Source organism: Meriones unguiculatus, assembly GCF_030254825.1.
Source record: "Meriones unguiculatus strain TT.TT164.6M chromosome X unlocalized genomic scaffold, Bangor_MerUng_6.1 ChrX_unordered_Scaffold_30, whole genome shotgun sequence".
Taxonomy (NCBI): domain Eukaryota; kingdom Metazoa; phylum Chordata; class Mammalia; order Rodentia; family Muridae; genus Meriones; species Meriones unguiculatus.
In genome coordinates, this window is record NW_026843706.1 from 13617985 (window position 1) to 13639787 (window position 21803).

The 21803-nt window shown below is 43.8% G+C and overlaps 1 protein-coding gene across 5 annotated transcripts; it reads left to right on the forward strand.

The window, feature by feature from the left end:
* The first annotated feature begins 1018 nt into the window (after positions 1-1018).
* Positions 1019-19728, forward strand: Gabre (gamma-aminobutyric acid type A receptor subunit epsilon). Of its 5 annotated transcripts, none has more exons than XM_060376671.1 (10): positions 1019-1209; positions 5195-6237; positions 6628-6695; positions 10970-11004; positions 11101-11190; positions 11896-11978; positions 13283-13420; positions 17150-17302; positions 17448-17647; positions 17831-19728. In XM_060376671.1, the coding sequence occupies exons 1-10, from the start codon at positions 1154-1156 to the stop codon at positions 18224-18226; spliced, it is 2262 nt and encodes a 753-aa protein (XP_060232654.1). In that variant the 5' UTR covers positions 1019-1153; the 3' UTR covers positions 18227-19728. The 5 variants fall into 5 exon arrangements, with proteins under 5 accessions (XP_060232654.1, XP_060232655.1, XP_060232651.1 ...); XM_060376672.1 differs by having other exon boundaries at positions 5195-6156; XM_060376668.1 differs by having other exon boundaries at positions 10970-11190.
* Positions 19729-21803: the final 2075 nt, after the last annotated feature.

The window sequence follows — 21803 nt, forward strand, 5'->3', positions numbered from 1 at the left end:
TGTTAGATTAGTGTGCTATAGCAAAACCTTTCCACAGAGCTTTCAGGCCCATAGTGCATCCTAAAGCAACGGGTAAAGGAGGGTGCTGCTCATGTCCAACAAAAGCTTCTAATGCAGGTCTTTGAGGTCAATTTGGAGGGCTTATGCAAAATAAATACATACATAAATAACTTCAAGGATGTTAGAGATTCTTGGTGTGGTACCATCCTGTCAGCAGGGGCACCCTTCTCCAGGCTTTCTCATTTTTTCTGGTATTCTCTGGAGCAGAGACCTCAGAAAAAATCACCTGCCTTATCATGGAAAGGCAGTTTCCAAAGCCTCTTCTTACACCCACGCCCATGGCTGAACAGTAAACAATGTTGAGTCAGTGCTCCTGTGGGATTGTCTTCCAGTGAATGCCTTTACCTAATCCTCTGCTAGTGTCTGTTTTCCTTGTCCCCTGGTCACCCATGGAATTGACCTGCAGAGTGGTTCAGAGCACAGGTTACTAAGAAGAACCCCTATCCATATCTTCTCCCTGCACCAAGGGTGGTACTGAGTTGTCCAGCTTCCTTCCGATGCCAGCTGATGTACTCTAAAGGGCTGGAAGGTGTGGAATAAGACCAAAAAATCAATGAGGCTAAGGGAAGATGTGGAGAAAAATGGGGCTCAACAGGTAGTAGGGAAGAACACAAGAACCTCAGAGCTCATCAGGGGTCTGGAAGGGGTCGCAGCAAAAGTGCCCTTCACTCACCACGCATGCCTTCTCTGGCCCTGCCAGTGGAGGCTCCCCAGGCCACAACTGCTGGCGCATTTTCCCCAAGCCCAGGGCCTCACGCTGCAGGCTCGCCTCCTCCTCACTCCTCCCGCCCCCCGCCCTGGCTGTCTGGCAGCGCCGCAGTGCTGGCGGCTGGGGGCCTTGGCGACAGGGCTCCCTCCTCTCCACCCCCACTCCCGCCTGCCCGCCCCAGCCTCGCTCCCCGCTGCCGCAGTGATCACGTCGTCGGAGATTTCCATCGGGGCTCAGGGGGCGGGCCCACGGTGCGGAGCGCGACTGGGGCGGGGCGAGTGGGAGGAGTGAAAGTTGGAGCCCAACAAAACCCTCCACCTCGCTCAGAACAGCCAGACCTGCGCTGCGACCTCTACACAGGTGGTTGTGCCAGGCACCGCTGAGATGTTGCCCAAAGTTCTCCTGATGCTCCTCAACATATTCCTGGCCCTCCAGTGGAGGTGAGTCTGCATCCCGGGAGGGATCTGAGAGCCTTCTGTGCCCAGCAGGCTTCCGGGACCCCCGGGGTTCCTCAAGCCCAGCTCCCGCTTTGCCAAGGACTGTCCTGAAAGCCAGGCCAGCCTAGTCCCTTGTCCCCTCGACGCGTACTACCCACCCGTGGGCTCCCCTGTAGGACGGACGTCCCAGGCTGGCAACTGGGATCCCGGAGAAGTCAGGTGGGACCCTCTAATGTCCTTTGGCATCGTGGCCTCCAGCTAGCCTCAAAGCCCTGGAGCGGGCGGCCAGGAGGCAATAGCACCTGGTTCCCTCATGGAGTCTGACGCAGGAAGAGGGGAAAGGGCGCGCAGAAACCGCTGGAGCTAGCGCATACAACTCAGGGCTCTGCTGGGGACTTTGGGAAGGTGGCTCCTGGGCTTGGGGAACTGAAGTGCCTCGAAATGTTTGAGTGTGTCCTAGTCTATTCACTCTTGCTCACATTTTTTCCCCCTTTTCGGAGCGCCCGCGAGTATTAGGCATGATGCCAGGCAACTCTGACTTTACTTGTTTCCTATCCCGTCGCTCGTTTTCCTTCCAGTCTCAGGCAGAAGCCTGAGCCTCGGTTACCTAATGGTGCCCAACCCATTTGTCATCCTTTCCCCTTTACACCCCAAATCACCCTGCTTGGTCTTTTGGGGCAGACCTGAGCCAGAGGCCAAGAATGTTTTTCTCTTCTGATGTCTGTGGTTTGTGGCCTGGATTTCTAGCCCCCTCTCGTTTTCTTTTCTTTTCTTTTCTTTTTTTCTTTCCTTTAAGAAGCCAGCTTCCCTCCCATAATCTGCTGACCCTGGGCATTGTTAAGAAGGGTGTCTCTAAGACTTCTGGTGTTTTAGGTTGGAAGATGACTCCTTTGTGTGTTTTTAATTTTTTTTCTTTTTCTTTCCTTTTTTTTTTTTTTTTTTTGAGACTATTTCTTGTGGGATGTGAGCTGTAAGAAGTTCTTAAGCTTCCTGATCTGTCGAGGTTTCTAGAAGTCTCCATGGCATTGGGCTTGTGGCTTTTCATTTGTTTGTTTTGAGGAGGGGAAATGTGTCTTCTCTCCCCAAATCAGTTTATATAGCTCCTCAGGGAGGGATATGTGACTCCCTGCTAGCTACATAGGTGCCCTAAGGTGAGGCTGGCCTCAGCAGGCTCTTGGTAAAGGTTTCTAAATGTGCACTAGCAATTTATTGTTATCTATGTCTATTTACCTGGGATTTTTTCTGGGGCAAAAGATGGCTGAAGATGAGGGAGGAGGCGTGAAGAAGAGAGAGAGATGAGAGGGAAAAACAGCCCATCCGTTGGGGGTGGGGGCATAGACTCTGACGAGCACACACTGTCAGCATGGCAACCTGTGATGTCAGGAAAAGGGGAGGTGGCAGTGGAGCATGTTGGACCAAACTTCAATTTGGTCCATGCTCAGCTCCAAATCAGGTGTGTGATTTTGAGCATAACCCTTTCCCCATTAGAGAATCAGTTTGTACAACAGTAAATTTAAAAGGCCAGCATATTTGAAGAAGAAACCCAGGGTCTTCCTCATGCTCCTTTGTACTCCTCTTTAGCTGGATTTGGAAGGTTGTAGTACAGAGTTTCAATCTCATCCAGGATTATCACATCTGGAGGGCTGCGGATGTCTGAAAAGCTTCCTTGGAAAATGCCACTAGTTCAAAGTGGTTTTCCAGGGTCAGTTCTTCCTAGTCTTGAAAAAAAGAGATTGGTAGCTTATTGGAGATATGTATGTATACCTAGGCGCATCTTAACCTCAATATGTCAGGGTGTGGCTATTTGTTTGTTTACACTGGCAAAATCAGATTGAAGAATCAAAGCAACCTCCACATCCCCCACATAATTTTTCTTGTAGGCCTACTAGAGGGTCTCTGATCCAGTTGTTCACTCTTATCTCTTCAGAGGCCTAGGGGATTAGCCTCTAGATGCCTTGAAAAGAGAGACTTGAAAAGCATTAGGGAAGAAGATACCATATCATCTAGATATGGCATCTGAGAATGGAAATGTTTTCCCACATCCAGTCTTTGCTTAGCCCAGTATGGGAATTGGCCATTTCAGAAATGAGAAATAGCATTAGCTTAGCACATCTGTATACCAATTAAACTATTCTAAAAGCTCAGAATACTAAAGAAAAACCAAACAAACAAACAAACAAAAAAAAAAAACAGAAAGAACACTTTGATGCCCAATTGCCAGTCCCCTCCTCTGCACTACAGGGACCTGTTCATCTTAGTCCCCTGTTCTTATTTTAGGAATTAAGTTGCCTGGTGGCTTTAAAATACCATTTTAGTACTGTAACAAACAAATACGAAAACAAAGCAATCAAACAACAGCTCAGTGAATTTTCATAAAGCAAGCATCATCAGGTAAGCAGCACCTAGATGAAAAGAAAATCTTCCCTTCCCTCATGAAAGATTCAATGCTCAAAAAACAAACAAAAAACTCTTGTCAACATCAAATGTCAATCAGTGCTAGTAGCTTTTTCAAAAGCTTGTAATTCTCTTTTTTTCAAGGATATATAATAAACTGAATTTCCATATAGCCATCATCAACTCTAACATTAATAAAGAAATTAATGGCCACATATTTTCTCTGCCACCTACCTAACTACCATACATTTTAACTTAGTTATTTTTTTTAGAATAAAGGTCAGAAATCATATCATTTTGTATGTAAATATTGTAGTCATTAAGGGATTCACCAAATAAAAAATATCATTACACCAAACAATATAAGAATAATTTGTTCTTGTTTTAGTTACTCAGTAAGTGTTCAAATCTCTACTTTGTTTTTTTTTTTTTTTTTTCAATTTTTATTTTAAAAATTAGGACCCAGTTAGGCCACAGAGGAGGGCTTTGCAGCCAGTCCTGAAGATACCTGATAAAACAGGATCAGATGAATGGGGAGGAGGTCCCCCCCATCAGTGGACTTGGAAAGGGGCACGGTGGAGATGAGGGAGGGAGGGAGGGAGGGACTGGGAGGGAAAGAGGGATCGGGACATGGCTGGGATACAAAGTTAATAAAATGTAACTGATAAGAAAAAAATAAAATTCAAAAAATAAAAAGAAAAAAATAAAGTGGAGATACCAGTGCACTGGAGTTCTGCAGAAATTAAACTCTGTCTTCTATTTGAAAAAAAAAAAATAGGACCCAAGTGTCATTTATATATTATAAATAAGATAATACAGGTGGGGATTTTTTGAGACAGGGTAGGATTTTTTCTTGTTAAAATGCCTTTTTACTGAATTAAAACCCATATACGGAACACTTCAAATAATAAGCATACAACTGATGTATCAGAAAATGACCACAGTGGTGCCCTTTCATCATTGTTTCTCACACCCCAACACTGCAGGGACTTTCAAATATTAGCAGATGGATTTCTAGGGTGTTTATTATTATCATTATTGTTATTATTATTATTAGCTCTGTTACCCAAGATGGTCTCCTGTTGGTTATCCATTTTCTAGTTGCAGGATACAGTATAGAAACAGCTACAAAGTGCTGCTTGATAGCCTGACTTCCTCCACCTCATAACCCCAATATGAGTACTACAAAACCATCCTAGAATTTTTTTTTTTTCAGCCCTATCTGCTTGCAAGCATTCCTCAGCAGTCCTGGCCTTTGGCTTTCCCCTTCTTCTCAGGTGCTTTAGCTCAGGCAGATGTGAGGCCAAAGCTAGTAACAATAGCTGATTGGCCAGAGTTCATGAAAAAAAATGCCCACCTACTTGATTTTACTTAAAATGGTCTTTGAAATTTTAGTCTAATATTTGTTCTTGACTTTTAAAATAATTATAAAAGGATTGCATACAAAGTTTCCAAAGAGCAATAACATTTGAAAGGAATTATGAAGTTTAGTCTGTTAGTGTCTCATCATTTGCTATCACCACTCTAATTAAGCCTGTGTTGTAAATACTTAATGACTAGAGGTAAAGCTTAATTTTTTGATTGTATATTCTAGGGTTGGACCTCACATTAAACTGGAGAATAAACCCCCTGCCCAAGATAATGTAGTCTTCGGCCCTCAGCCTCGGCCTGTGCCTGAGCCTCTGCTACAGCCTGAATCTCCAGCTGGAGATGATGTAGTCTTCGGCGCTCAACCCCAGCCCCAGCCGGAATCCCCTGGCCACTATGATACAGTCTTTAGTTCCCAGCCTCAGCCTCTGCCTCAGCCCCAGCCTCTACCCCAACCCCAGCCGCAGCCGCAGCCCCAGCCGCAGCCCCAGCCGCAGCCCCAGCCCCAGCCCCAGCCCCAGCCCCAACCCCAGCCTCTGGCTGGGCGCCAGCCTTTGCCCTGGCCCCTGCCCGAGCCTGAGCCCCTTCCCGAGCCCTTCCCTGAGCCTCAGCCACAGCCCCTGCCCCTTCCTGAGCCCCAGCCTGAGCCCCAGCCTGAGCCCCAGACCCCAGGCCAGGTCCAGGCTGGGCGCCAACCCCGGCCCAGACCTCAGCCAGAGCCCCAGCCTGAGCCCCAGCCCGAGCCCCAGCCCGAGCCCCAACCCGAGCCCCAGCCCGAGCCCCAGCCCGAGCCGGAACCGCAGCCAGAGCCGGAGCCCGAGCCGGAGCCCCAGCCAGAGCCGGAGCCCCAGCCAGAGCCGGAGCCCCAGCCAGAGCCGGAGCCCCAGCCGGAGCCAGAGCCAGAGCCGGAGCCAGAGCCGGAGCCGGAGCCGGAGCCGGAGCCGGAGCCGGAGCCGGAGCCGGAGCCGGAGCCGGAGCCGGAGCCCGAGCCGGAGCCGGAGCCGGAGCCGGAGCCCCAGCCAGAGCCGGAGCCCCAGCCAGAGCCGGAGCCCCAGCCTGAGCCGGAGCCAGAGCCGGAGCCGGAGCCAGAGCAGGAGCCCCCGTCCCACCTGGAGCCTAAACCTAGCGGAAAGAAGTTTCAAGCCAAAGAAACAGAACTCACTGCTGCTTGCATGGCTGAGCGCTCAGGTGGGAAACTGACAAGAGCTTCTCAAATCCTTAGCACCATCCTTAGTAACTATGACCATAAGCTGCGCCCTGGCATTGGAGGTGAGTTAACCGAAGAAAGTGCTCTCCTCTCCCGAAGGAAAAGCAGATTTCATATGTAGTTGGGGGGGGGGCAGTGATCATGGGTTGTAAAATTGAAGCCGCCACATACAGACAAGAACAACTGCAGCCGATCCTTCAGGTAAGACACAAGGGCCCTTCCTCCTCCGTTAAGAATGCTGTGGACCTTGCTCAACACTTTTCCCTTCTTTTGCCCTCAGTTTTTCCAATTCCAAAATAAGACGAATGATTTGAAAGTACAGTCCTTGAGCTGGGACTTTTCATGGAAGAACAAAGGAAGTAGGATTAACCTCTTCCTTCCTTTTTGAAGACTCCCTACTTAGTGCCATGCCTCTATGTGACAATTTCCCTGTGCTACTTCTTGCCTTGCAGAGCAGCCCACCGCGGTCACTGTCGAAATGTTTGTCAACAGCCTCGGGCCTATTTTCACCCTGGACATGGTGAGTACCGAGTTTTGATGATAGTTTTTCCTAGACTGGGCACCAAAATAAGGGTGAGGAGGTTCTACTTACTCCTGCTTTCTGCTGTTTGTGTAGTATTAAAAGAGGTAGGCTGTTGTTTGGGAGTTCAGGTGAGGATTTTTAACCATAGTTAAATTGAGACCATGAATGGAAAAGGTAAGTCCTTTGCTACCTGAAGAGGACCTTTGGGGTTGAGACTCTAATCTTCAGTTTTTCATTCCAAATAAAAACAATAAAACAACTGTAAATACAATGGAATTTTGTCTGATTATTTGTATGGACTTACATCTACAGTTGCCATTTCTTGCTATATACCTATCCCTATATTTTTGTCTTAGTTCTTTTGTCTCCGTCCCTTTCCACTGTTACCAGAATGATCTCATTAGCCTTCATCATCTTCCACCTGAAATGTGCAATTGTTTTCTTCCTACTAATGCTGAGCAAGCTTCCTCAACCCTACAATCTAGCAAGCATGCCCTGTCCTATGACTCCATTAAAGTCCACAGAAAACAAGCACACTATAAACAAGCACATTCCACGACAACCTTGTATGTACCTCAGAGCTGTGACTTTGTTCACATTTGAGATGCTGTTGATTTACTTTTTCATTCATTCAGGGTCCAGCTCAGGTAGCATCTTGTTCAAGGCAACTTCTCTGACTCTGCTCCTGTCATACACCATGCCCCTTTCTGGGCACTCACATTTTTCTGGCTTACATGTAGCTTATCTTTCCTAGCACATTTCATGGTAATTAATGGTTTTATGTTGGTCTTGTTTTCTCTGTTTGATGCTAAGAATATAGTATCTGAAAAATGAATGACAAGAGATGCTCTGCAAAAATTTAGATGTGCAGTGAAAGAAAGGTTGTGGTAACTAGCTCAATAAGAGCCAGAAACTTGGTTTTAACATTCTTACTAATAAGCTAATAAGTGCTGTGTGTTCTCGGTGAGTTCAGAGACTTGATGTTGAGATGGGTGCTCCTGATGGACTTGGAGGTAAGTAACCTTGATGGAAATCAAGCTTTTTACATAGAATTAGTGAACATGGCTCAAAATGGTTTCCTAGCTATATTCTCTGTTCTTCCTCTTTATTATAACAGTCTAAATTCTAACAAATTGGCTTGTTCCTTCATTTATAAGCTGCCCACCTTCACCAACTTAGTGTTGGCTATATTGCATAGGCTAATAAGTAGGAGAGACTACACACATTGATAAATATAGCAAATGATCCTAAGTTACTTGGCTCTGCATTCTGGATGAGTATCCTATAAAACCAAAAAGCAGTGGAAAACTCCTCAAGCAATTTGCGTAGGTTAATTTGAGGGAACTAGTTTTTATCCTCTGCAACAGTCCTTGTGGCAGTATACCATTAGCCCCGCATATAGTAGACAAATGCACCTTTGTTCAACAGCTATTAATCCTGCTAGCACAAGTCTCACCTGAGCATTTAGGAAGTAAGTACTTATACACTTGGGGCTTTCTTTCCTCTAATTCATTTTCAATTCATTTCCAATTAGTTTGTGTCTACCACACAGCCACAGATCATGCTGATCCTCAGGCATGGATTATCTATGTTGTTCTTTGTGTCACCGAAGTCTCCTTTTCTGACATCAGTATTTAAAGCAATTGGTTGTCTCAGCAATGTTTCTTGGTCAAACAAGTAGCAACCCAGTCAGTGGAGTCTGCTAAGTGGATATTTGGTAACAGTCACTTGGGCAGGTAGAATAGAAGAGAAAAATGTAAAACCATTGCCTGAGCATTGTAATCAAATATTTCTCCTCATTTCCTTGCTTATCTCTGAAAATACCCAGTCTGACCTTAAAAGCTGTGAGCTGTCTGGAAAAAAGAAAAACTGCTTGGTCACAGCATCCCCAGTTGCTAATGCTGGCTCTCATTGTGGTAATTATTGAAGGTTATTCTAATTGAGCCAGTTCTGAAATACCACATTTCTATTTGAGATAAACTAAAATAGATCTAGCCCTAGTTCCCTGTCAAACTGAGAGGAGGGAGGAGGTGGACTTAGTTGCATACCATTAGTTATATGTTGATGTATGAACATTTTATAAACAGCACTGAGATGCTTGTTTTGAACACTGTATAGCAGATTTACAGCATAGATAGAGGAGAGGACAGTTTCCCATGAACGACAATCCCAGTTCATGTTCTGGGATGCAAGTGAGACCTTTCCAGCAACTTGGAAAGTGCAAATTCTTTGAAGGCTCTTTGTGAGGGAAGATGGTGTAGGATAGAACAGAACAGGACAGGATAGGACAGGGCTGAGCAGGACCAGAAGCTCTGCCATTATCTGCCTGATTTTATAGTTTATCATGTAAACAATTTTCCCTTTACTTTCTTTGGTGGCTGCTTCCAACACCAATTGCCCCAGTGCAGTAAAGGCCAACAGAGATTTTTATTCCCTCTTCTCGGCTGGTGTTAATGCCCTTTAGCATCTGGATTTCTGTGACCAATGTTTCACTCATGATGGACAAATATTCTACTGCTGAGGTATATCATTGACATCCCCCACCCTTTTTTTGTTTTTTGTTGTTTTTTTTTTGTTTGTTTGTTTGTTTTTTATTGTTAACTCAGGATCTCCCTCAGTTGCCCAGTTGGCTTTGATTCAGTCTAGCCTGGGCATAATTGAACTTTTCATCTTCCTTCCTCAGCCTCCCAGATATCTAAGATTATAGGCCTGTATCATCAGGCCCATCTGATACTTGTTTTTTGGTGAAAGATTATTCAGGAAAGACCTGTGAAAGTTGGACCATGATACCCAAAAGGCATTTTTTTTTCTTCGAGTTAGGGCAACGATAAGGCAAGATCATGGTAATGGTTCTCTCAGTGGCAGAGCCAATGTGTCACCACTGGATGTATGATTTTGGACATCTTATCTTTCTGAGTCTCAGTTAATAAATTAGACAGCCAGACTTTAATTGTCCATAGCTCTGGTGCTTGCTTCAAACTGATTTCAATTGTATTGCCAGCTATATATTGCCCTGCAAGCCTCTTGTGCTTGCTTCTTGTGCTTCTTATTAAGCATCCTCCTTAATGTTTAATAGACAGTTTATGGTACCCATAATATATAGACACCACATAACTATGGAACTATCTATTCTTGTGCACACACTCTTCAGAGGTTATGGGCACTTATTTGAAAGGAAAAAAAAAGAACAAAGCATAAACATAATTTCCCTTGTTTAAAAAAAAACACATGACAATAGAGAGACATTTCTCTTGTGAATCAAATCATTTCATTTTAAAATGTAATTCTGAGGTGTGAATGGTTGGGTTAATTAATAGCAATGCTCCATAAATAAAAGCTGAAAGAGAACCTTTCCTGTGTTCAATGAGTTGTGTGTGCTTATACATTTCTGAGCCCTTTTGAGCTGGGATTTTTTATTTGCAGTGTTGGAGCTGAGAGTGTGTTGACCTAGTAAGAGTATCATGGTCTGACGTAGTTGCAATGAAATACTGAGTTCAGCCATGTAATTATCTTCCATAACCCATGTGTTTATTGATGAATGCCATATGCTATCTATTTGAGAATATTTATTTTTTCTGAACATGCGACAGTGGAAAATTCCTGCACCCAAACATATGTTGCTTTACTCTTTGCAAACCTAGATGGATGCAAGCCTAAGGGTATATCACTGTCATGAGGCCTTTGCTTATTGGTAGAGAGAAGAGAGGTCACAGTGTCAGCTATGGCAGAAAACAGAGCTGTTTGAGGAAACTTCCCAGGAAAGCGAGGCAGAATACTTAGAAGTTTGAGATGACCCCAGGCTTTATAACAAGATCCCATATCAAACAGCAAAAGTAAAAAGAATGGTGAAATGTCACTTCTAAAGATTGTTTCTTCAAAACAGGATTTAGATTTGCTTGGAATTCTTCTGCAAGGCAGAGGGGAGTTTTCTATGAGAAAATAAGGAACTCATTTCCAGCAACACTTTATATAGCTCTGAGCTGTGAAAGAATGGTATTAAGCACCGCACAATGTGGGAATTTAGCTCCCCTAGTTGTGGCAATCAAGGAGGATGTGATTGACATCTTGGCTATGGTAATTTCTGGACACTTAAAGAATTAGATAAAAAGAAGACAGTTCATCCCTCCTCAGCTTCTTGGACCAGTGTTTCATGTGTTCTACCAGGCTGTCTTCAGGATTACATGTTAAGTAGTGACAAACACCACATTTGCATGTGACTGTCCCTTGTCTGCTTAGTCCCAAGTATATGGTTTTCTGTCCCTTCCCACCAGGAATATTCCATTGATATCATCTTTTACCAGACCTGGTATGATGAGCGTCTTCGTTACAATGACACCTTTGAGACCCTTGTTCTACATGGCAACGTGGTGAGCCAGTTGTGGATCCTGGATACCTTTTTTAGGAATTCTAAGAGGACCCACAAGTATGATATCACCATACCCAACCAGATGGCTCTCATCCACAAGGATGGAAAGGTGTTGTACTCAGTTAGGTATGTCAAGCCTTTAGTGTTTCACCTCCTAGGACTCTCTCACTCTTTCAGAAAATTTTATCTAAGGTTTCTTAAGTACCTATATCATTCTGAATAATATTCCTAAAAACCTGTGCAGATTTTCTAGACTAGGAATTCAACCTCTTCCTACACAGATATAGACATTGAGATCTTAAATAAAAGACACTGCTTAAAGACACATGCCAAGTTTGTTGCAAGCTTAGAAGCTATTATTTGACACATAGTCCAGAAGGTGCTGCCATGACTGGATTGCCCGGACAATTCCATCCCAAGTGAGCACTGTATATAAACACATGTTCATGGTGCATGGTGGTGGAATTGCCCAGGCAGCATAGAAATATATCAGTTGGAAAGATAACCAAGACTAGGCTACATAACTTGAATGCCTGGAAGGAGATGCTTGTCATCAGTAGTGTGGGGTATCGAGGTGGTAGAAAGTAGAAGAGTTCAGGACTAGAAAACTAGGTTGTGCAAGAAAGGAAAATAAATCAGTCTAAGCTAGTCTTCTCTGATGATTAAGCCCAGAAAGAATTAGAACCTCTTCTTCCTCTATGTATCATTCCTTTGAGCTTTTTGTCCTAAATTTTAACTGATGCCAATCATTGGAGATGACCCCCTGGTCAATGTTGAGTGAATACCTAAGTGCTCAGAGCCAACCTAATGAGGCTCCTTTCTCCCTTCCAGGATGACCATTGATGCAAGATGTTCACTCTACATGTTCAAATTTCCAATGGATTCTCACTCTTGCCCTCTGTCTTTCTTTAGCTGTGAGTACCTTCTTAGGTTTCAAGGGATCCAGAGATATACTGGGCCCCTCTTTTTCTCACTGTTGCCTTTTACATTTTTCTGCTTCTGCTTTTTTTCCTGTGATGGTGCCAAGGTTGCTTTATGCCTCCATCTTCCATCCTCACCCCCTGCTAACAATGCTGTGTTTGCATTACCTTGGCTTTATGTTGGATTCTTCTCACACCTTTGCTCTACCTTAAGCTAGTCATCTGCTTATAAAGTGTATCTAAAGTATGTCTGTTTCTCTCCATCTCTGCCTTGATGCAGGGCTTTATCATCTTCTGCTTGGACTTCTGCAACATCTTCACTTTGAAATATAATGTGTCCTAAGCTTAATTCATTGTCTCTTCCCAGCTGCTGTCTCCAAAGCAAATGTGTTGCTTCTGTGTTGCCATTGGCCTCATTAAAGGGTGCCATCATCCACCCAAATTGCCCAAGCCAAGAACTCTGACACACTGCTCTCTTTAACCTCCTACATCTGCGCAGTCCACACATTCTATAGGTGTACCCTCCAAATCTCTGTTGATCTCACCTATTTCTCTGTATTCTGGCTGTTAGTTTTAATTCCTGCCTTCACTCATTTTATTGTGTCTATACTCCTGCACTGGCTTCCAATAACTGGCAACTTGCCAACATGCTACACTCATGTTAAAACCAGAGTGACCTAGCTGAAGTACCATATAAGCCAGGTCACTTTCTCATTTCAAATCTTTCCTTATCTGGCCTGAATCAATTCTAAAGACCTTAAAATGAACCTCAAAGCCCTTCGTGACCTGACCCCTGCTGCTTCCTGCTACACAATTAGTCTGTGAAATAGTAGTCCCCAAATTTTGCTGTTTCCATGTTCACCTTTCTGTGCTTCCCTTTCACCTTCTTCAACCTCATCTATATAGAAAGTGTTTATTTTTAAAACTTTTAGTGAACGCCCTGTACTCTATGAAGTCTTTTCTGAGTATGACCCCAAGTGATCTTTGCCCACTTTGCCCATTGTTTATTGGGCAGAGATTACTCAGAGCAACCCCCAAAATGATAGCTGTATATGGCATTGCTCAATGAAATGTGAATGCTGGAGGGTAAGTTCATGGCTTACTCATCTTTGCATTCGGATCCCAGGGCAAATGTACTTATTGAATGGACTTCAACAACCAGGCCAGAGGCAAGGTCTCAAAGCTGGTGATGCCAAGTCAAAAAGTCCAAAACATACCTGAAGCTAACACCATGCTTTGGAGGCCCTTAGTTGGGCTTTCCAGTCTCATTTACTCCTCTTTTCCACATTGATTTCCAGTTTCCTATGATGACCATGAAATGATCTACAAGTGGGAGAGTTTCAAGCTCGAAATCAATGAGAAGAACACTTGGAAGCTATTTGAGTTTGATTTTATAGGGATGAGCAACAAAACTGAAATAATCTCAACCCCAGTTGGTAAGTATTCAATGGGAGTTAGAGCTGGGCGGGGTCTGAGGGAGTAGTACCAATAACTGGAAGTGGCTATTTGTATAAATGCTGTGTAAAGAACACATGGAAACACTGTGTAGGACATTGCTTTTCTCTTATATATGCTAAGCACTTATAGCTGTTTGCAAAGGAACCTGGGACTTTATAGCTATATCTATGTTTCATCCGCAAAGAAGTGCTTTGCCAAATTCCTTGAAAAATGAGGTAAGTAGATAACATTCTTGTGTATTTCAGAATGTTTGTCAACCTTTGGCTTTTAGACCGTTTGTGTTCATGGTCTTTATTATGTAACCAACTTAATATTGTTGACATAGACAACATTGGAAAGGGGTACTCATGTGATTTCTCCTCACCCAAAAACAATTTAAATGGGTTGAATGGGAAGGAAGATCAACCCCAAGCAGGAGGTGGAATGGAAAGGGAAGCTAGAGTCCTAATGGCAGCCAGTGAGGGTTGAGGACTCAGCTGCAGCAGCTGCTGCAGCAACATTGTCTTAAAGGTGCACAGATTTTCACCAAGGGATACATAGTGCATTCAACATAGATAAGATGATATTTTTGTTTTCTGATCTTGCTCTGGAAAGGATGAAAGGGGCAGATTCTGGGTCTCTTACCTTACAGCTCTCAAATAGATGTGAGCATCTTTGCTTGTATCCTAGGTGATCTGAATGAGGAACCAAGGAATCTTCCCAGGGTAGCTCTGAGAGCAACTCTGGACCTTCTTCACATGTACTGACAAGAATATGGATGGAGCAGGTCACCCAGCCAAACTTCTGTCATGAGAAGCATTTTGCTTTGCTTCTGTGTGATGATGACACAAAATCTGCTTCTGCTACTGTTGGTCACTGGGTGAGGGACAGCTTATGCTCACCTGACTAAAGCTTTGCTTATGTAGTACTAGGTAGGAGATGGGTGCTGCTTTACAAATGCTTTTCTCTGGGTTCTGAGAAATCCACTCTGTTTCCTTTGGCTTGGGATCCTTGCTCTTCTAATAGATAACTATGGGCCTGCCTCTTAGCACCCTTCACCTCAGTTTGTCCAGATAGGTGGAGATCCATCATCAGAAGTGGCAGAAGAGACAAGGCCCAGGGGCTTTCAAGTCACTAGTGGTTCCGTTTAGTAGATGGCTTGTTCATTGGTTCAAAATGGTACCCTAGTGACTACCAAGCCCCAGAGCTAGCATCATCAGTGAAGCAATGGCAGTAGGTAAGCAACAGCTCTCCCTATGGAGTAAGAGATAGGTCTTCCTATTTTTCTTCTTCTAGAGACTACTTGTTCTTAACTCATGGTTCTTCCACTGTCAGAGATATCTTTGAGACAGGTCCCAACTCTCCCAGTTTGACCCTGAGGCAGTTCTTTCCAGCTAGAGCACACATGAACTCATTTTTTAGAATTTAGAATGCAGCAGTTCCCTGCAACTCGGGCCACCTTGAACCTTAGATCAGAGTCTCTGTTTTAGGATCATCTCACAAAGTATAGCCTGTAGTAAGTGAACCATCCTTTACTGATGGTTATTGAGCCTCTGAGGAAATGTTACCACAATCAAGAGGTCATCATATTGCAAGGAAACTTCTTCCTTCTCTAGACAGTTCTTCCCATCAGAAAATTTTTCTTGTTCATCTGTAATAGAAGTCTGTGACATTTACCCATCACATGTAGTTCTTTTCCCGTATTATACATCAACTGAAATCACTCTTCCAAAACTCAGATTTAAAGATGTAGTGTTACCATTGAGCATTGGGACTATGCATCCAAATCTTTTTCTTCGCGTGTTCTTCAATTCCTTTTGTTCGCTAGTCTTCTGACAGTCTTTTAGACAGTGCAGCTGCCAACCATGATCTGGACAAAGCAGGTAAGAGCAAAAGTAATTTTTAATACATTTTTGGGTTGGTTTTCTTTTCTCTTTCTTTCTTTCTTTCTTTCTTTCTTTCTTTCTTTCTTCTTTTTTTTTTTTGGCTTTCAGTCCTAGATATCTCTCTTCCATTCGCATTGCTTCTTCACTCACCAGAAGGAAACACATGTTAATATCCTCTTCTTGGCAAATTTCTAGCTTTTAACAAATGAAGTTTCTTCTTTAGTCAGAATGAATAAAATTTTAAAAATGAGAAATCCAATAGCATAGTTCATCTTGTAACAAACATAAACTCAGATGTGAAAGTCTACAGTCAATTAAGGGAGTTTTAAATCAGAGTCAAGCCTCCAGAACAAATGTAGTAATAATTTGACCATTCTGGCTAGTAGCATAGGGTGGTCCCTGGTGCAGTGCTGGAGGAATTCTAGTGTTAAAGATACTACTTTTCAGGCAGCAAGTTTCACACTTACCCTAGACCACTTATTGGCCTTTTCTCTGAAGAATCTGGGAAGCTTTGTTCCTCCAAGGTCAGTGCTTCCCATACCAAGGAGAAAGGTTGCTCTGATTCTGCACTGGACCACCCTGACTTGCCTGGGCAGGTGGTCTGTTTTCTGTAGAGTCTACAGTGTAGACAATTACTGGATGAGTCTGCTTTCCAAGGCTATTTTGAATGGGCATCAAAAGTCACTGACCTTGTTCCAGGTTTGGTTGGTTCAAGGCTAAGCTGATTGCTTTACCTGAGCCCTGCCTGGAATGGGCTTGAAGGTCTACTTAATTCAAAGTCACAGAAGTTTATAGTTTCACAGAGGTAGAAATTGAGGACTTAGCTTTCACAGAAAAGCCACGACTGGGACAATTTAATGTTCAATGTCATGTGTAGAATAAAATCTGATGCTCTGGGCAAACTATGTTTGGGGTCATAATACCATGAAGAGTATTAGGAGCAGCATGTATAACAGAGTATGCCAGCTGAAAGTTCAGGTTTGATGAGCTTCTGAAAGATCCATTGCCATCTAGAGTAAGAACAAAAGAGGATCATCATGCCCAATCAATTCGAAAGCTTAAGCTATCTTCTGACTAAATATTCTGCAAGTCTGACATCTAAAGAGAACTGAAATTTTCATTTTCAGCTAATTCTTCCATTTTCCCACAACATTGGATTGAGGTTAAAAGAAATAGAATAAGAACAGGGAATCCCAGATTTATTTACAATGAAGCAGCTTCAATTCATTTTGTATATTGCATTCATGTGTGTATGCATATATGAGAGCCAGATCCAGGAGAAATTAGGTATTAGCATCAGAATACAGAGCATAGACTTTATTGTGTAGCTCATATATAGCAGAACATGTTGTGTTCACCTAATCAAAGCAGGAATGCTATGAGGGCTAGCAATGCAGATAATGCTGTTATATCACAAACATTCCTATCCACTTTTCTGTGGATAAGAAAGTCTCAGCTAGCCATCAGCTATGAGATCTTGACCTCAAGGTAATAAAGGTTGTGGGTTTTGTTGTTGTTGTTTTGTTGTTGTTGTTTTTGCTTGTTTTTGTTTTTAACTTCTTTCTCACTACTGCTACTCTGGAAAAACAGATTTGGGAGAGTAACTCCGTTAACTGAGAGAGGATTTGTTAATACTCTTGTGCTGGCTTATCTCTCATCTGACCATTGTCTTGTAGTAAATCTCTACTCTGGGCTTCTACTGGGCTATACTGAAATAGTGTGTCTTTATTCCAGTTCTCTGGGAGGGTTTTCCATGAGCTGGACAGTGGAATCAATGATACATATGTCATGCTGGACTTCAGGCCAGTACTACAATGCAGTAGTGTCTTTAATGTTTTTCAGGTGACCTCATGGTCATGACCTTCTTCTTCAATGTGAGCAGGCAATTTGGCTTCATTGTCTTTCAAAACTATGTCCCTTCTTCTGTGACCACAATGCTCTCCTGGGTCTCTTTCTGGATCAAGATAGAGGCTGCTTCGGCCAGGGTCTCTGTGGGTAAGAAAGTACGGTAATCGTAAATGTGGGCATGTATCAGAGAGTAAAATTGACAAAGGGAAATATTTACCTTCTTTGGTATCTTCTAAGCAGTATAATGCATGGATCAGGAGCTTAGTCCATCTTCATCCCTTGCCTCTTATAGGAGTCAGTTCTGTAGTCACCATGGCCACGCTGGGCACCTTTTCCTGTAAGAATATCCTTCGTGTCTCCTATCTCACAGCTTTGGACTTCTATATTGCAATTTGTTTCGTCTTGTGCTTCTGTGCTCTACTAGAATTTGCTGTGCTCAACTTTCTGACCTACAATGTGACGAAACGACAGGCTTTTCTAAAGCTCTACCAAGTAAGAACTGGGCATTGGTGATGGGAAGTTCCCTGGGGTTATAGAGGAAATAAACCTCCTGATGGGAATCTTGGAGGGCCTAGAAGAGGTGTGGCAAGTGTAGTTTCTAGAAAATTCTAGGTAACCTTTACTGTTGAATCACAGCCCTTGACCAATTCCTTGTTTTTTCTCTGCCTATTTCAGCTTCCAACTAGCACCCGTGCTAATAATCGCACCCGTGCTCGTGCCCGCACCCGTGCTCGTGCCCGTGCCCGTGCCCGCCAACACCAGGAAGTGTTTGTGTGTGAGATTGTAACCTATGAGGGGAATGCTGAAGAGGAAAATCAGTATTGCCCAGTCCAGTGGCCTCCAAGCTCAAGAAGACCCCAGTGTCCCCGGAGGCGGTGTGGCCGAAACTATGTGTGTTTCAGGGTTCTTAGGAAGTATTTCTGCATGGCTCCTGGTTGTGAGGGCAGCACCTGGCAGCGGGGCCGCCTCTGCATCCACGTTTACCGCCTGGATAACTACTCGCGGGTGCTTTTCCCCATTACATTCTTCTTCTTCAATGTGCTCTACTGGCTGGTTTGCCTTAACCTGTAGGCTCCAGCTGGTAGCTCATGGGGCAACCACCTCAATTCCCCAGGAGGTCCTAAGCCCCTTTGCTAAGGGAGTTGGGAGACAACAGCAACAGCAACAGGAGTGCCTAGAGAGCTTTTCCTTCCCTGGTCCCCAGTACAAGCCTGAGGAAAGTTTGTCTCTGCTGGTCCTCTTCCTGCTGGCCCCTTCACTCAATCTAGACAATATCCCTTCTCAAGGAACATCCACCTCTCTTTTCTTCAAAGAGCATTCATGATGCTCATTGTGCCCACATTTGAGTAAAAGAACTATCTCCCAATTGTGTTTACCACTACTATTTTTCCTCAAGAGCCCATGGTTCCATTTGTGGTACTGAGGGGCCCAGCTCAGGCTCAGCCCCAGAATGCACAGAGTGACAATATAGAAGGGTTCCTATCCTGAAGTCTTTAAGTCAGACCATTAGACTTTTGTTTTTCTCTATTCCCTCTATTGCTCTACACGCCTGCTGCCTCCCCCCCCACACACACACACACAGGCACACATGCTTGTAGACACGAACCCACACACACAATCTGTAGGAGAAGAGGACCCAACAAGTGGACCTGTTTGGGAAAGTGACCGCTCTCTGCTGCTGTGCCATCTCCTTCTCCCCACCTGCCTCCATCTGCACTACCAATTCAGTTCCCTTCATCTAATGGGTATCTGTTATTGTGTCCAAGGCTTGTAATTTCCCCCGCTTTGTATGCTGCTTTCTTCCTCTTCCTTGACCCTTGTGATTCTTTCTGTAACTTCCCCATTGACTTTCCCAGCCCTGATCCAGGTGCTAGGCTTTGGTGATTCCTTAGGACCAAGAAGCAAAACAGTCTGTTCTGCAGTGACCATTACCTGCCACTGATTGGTGCACACCTCAGGCACAATCTAAGTGGTTGACCGCTTTCTTGGTCCCTGGACCCATAAGCCAGTCCACTGCCATCCCTGGGGCACTCACAATCGCAATCAATTGAACTCCCTTAAATTTATATAACATTTCCCTTTGGCAAAACACTGTTGATGAAACATTTCTATTTGGAATTTTGTTATAGCCCTGTGACATCTTTGGTCACAGATTGTTCTAAATTATGCAGGTGGTAACTTTGAGACACAGATTTCTGTGGGACTGTGAATCTTGTTGTAAGCCAATCTGGAGGCCCCTGTCACTTGTTAAACTGCATGGCTGGGCTAGGCAGCTCTGGTCACCATGCCTCAATTTTGTTTCCCTTGTTGGCACCCCAGTGGCAGGGCCTAGAGTGACAGGCCTGCCTCAGCATTGGGGCTGCCCATAACTAGGCCTGAGATGCTCAGACTGCTCCACAGGTTGAGCTCCTGTCTCTAGAAACCCAGTTAAACGAATTTGTACATGCCCCAATGCTTGTATATGCTGAACAGAATTGATGTCTGTACTTTATGGGAGTGGGTGGGATTGGGAATCCATATGCTTTTAGTCATCATCATCTGTAAAGGGGAAATATATGAATAAACATATCAGCAAAGCATTCAAGGTGTGGCTCCCTCCCCCACCATCTGAGCTTGTTTTCAATTAAGTATATTGTTTGATAATCTCATATACTTATATAATGCAACTTGACTATGGTCATTCCCTCTACCCTCTTAGCTCCCTTCTACTCCTGTCAAGCCCACTCTTAACAGCAATCCTCCCCCATTTCATATTCATGTCTATTATTTCCTGGTTGGTTGGTTCTGTGACTACAGGGCTGCCTGACATGAACATGTCCTCGGGAGTGTGGAGGAACTCATCAGTAACCACATAGCTGAAAAGCATGAATCCCTGATCCCAAGCATAAGCACTCAACATTCAATAGTCCCCTAGGGAGGTGCAGGATCCCAGTTGGTTTTCCCTCATCCCTTAAGAATGCTAACAGGCCCATTCTTGTGCTAGCCCAGTATAGGTGTTCGCAGCTGTTGTAAATTCATGAGTGCAGAGGCCATGTCATGGGCAGAAGACAGCATTTCATAGTACTTACCCATCATTTGGCTCTAACAATCAGCTCAGGTTTTGAGACTTAAAATAGATTGCCTAAATCATTGTTTGTTCCCATCTCCTATCCACCTACCAGATATGTACCAATACCCTTCTGTCATTAGTACTAATGAAAGGAACAAAACCACCAGAATGTGTGGCTGCCTTTATATATTCTTTGACCTGCCTCCATACCCTCCATGTTCCTATTATAGTGCTTTTCACTCTTTCTTGTAACTTATCAGAGGTAGAAAGCTCCCAGATGCCACCAGACTCATTTGCTTGTGCTCACATGTGTGCAAGCAAGCAAGCAACACACACGCACACACACCCTGATGTAGAATGCTGTGAAGATAGAGATGTTTTGACACAAAGAGGCATTTTCTTCTGGTCACACAATCCGCCAGTAGTGGAGTGTGTCATACAATCTGTCAAGAGTGGAGTGGAGTTGTATTCCAAAACTCTTAATACCATTATCCCAAATAGAAATCATTTGTCAAGCTGGAGACCTAAGTTGTTTACCACTCAAAAGAAGTTTCTGGAAGTGTGTTGAGTAATAGCCCTGGTATTCTTTCACACTTCCATACCAACCAATAATAGGAACCCTGAGGAGATAAAAGTGTCTTATGAACAGCTGACATTTTTGTCATAACAGCCTTACTGTGATTTTCAACCACCTTTCCTTACAAGAAACCTATATTCTTGGGTTGGAGTCATGGCTTGGTTGTAGAACATGTGCTTAGCATACACAAAGCCCTCCATTTAATCCTTAGTGCCACAAAAAATGAAAAGTACCCATATCCCTACTGAAATGGTTAGAACATATTTTTGATGTTCTAACCCACTGCAAATGGTCAGTAACACTTGGAACAAAGGAGATGTTTCCTCCCTTTCACTTCTTTAAGGGTGCAGGGGTAAATAGTCATCTGGCTCCTAAGCAAACTAGGCATGTAAATTGTGAGTACACACATATAAATGTCCTTAGAAGTATAGAAATAATACAAATCAGATTCCATAATTGTTCTAAAATAAAGTTTATGATACCTGATATCCCTACCATTTACAGATCTTGAAATCATGTAGTCAGGTGTTTAACAATGAAGAAATTGGAACAGGAGCTCCACAAGGAGAGCAACAGAACCAAAAAATCTGGGCACAGGGTTATTTTCTGAGACTGATAATCCACACAAGGACCATGCATGGAGATGACCTAGAACCCCTGCACAGAAGTAACCTATGACAGTTCAGTGTCCAAGAGAGTTCCCCAATAATAGGAACAGGGACTGTCTCTGACATGAACTCATGGGCTGGTTCTTTGATCATCTCCACTTGAGGGGCAGCAGCCTTACTAGTCCACAGAGGAAGACGAAGAAACCAGTCCTGATGAGCCTGATAGACTAGGGTCAGAGGGAAGGGGAGGAGGACCTCCCCTATCATTTGACTGGGGGAGGGGCATAGGCGAAGAAGAGGGAGGGAGGGTAGGATTGGGAGGGGGTGTGACTACAGCTGGGATACAAAGTGAATAAAATGGAATTAATAAAATAAAATTAAAATTAAAAACAATTGAAACAGTAATTTGGGCAT

Bases quoted from the DNA above. Each gene is read 5' to 3' on its own strand.
- Gabre (XM_060376668.1), top strand. From the start codon at position 1,154: ATGTTGCCCAAAGTTCTCCTGATGCTCCTCAACATATTCCTGGCCCTC. The intron at 11,191-11,895 runs GTATGTCAAGCC...TCTCCCTTCCAG, and splicing joins AAGGTGTTGTACTCAGTTAG to GATGACCATTGATGCAAGAT. The intron at 17,648-17,830 runs GTAAGAACTGGG...TGCCTATTTCAG, and splicing joins CTTTTCTAAAGCTCTACCAA to CTTCCAACTAGCACCCGTGC.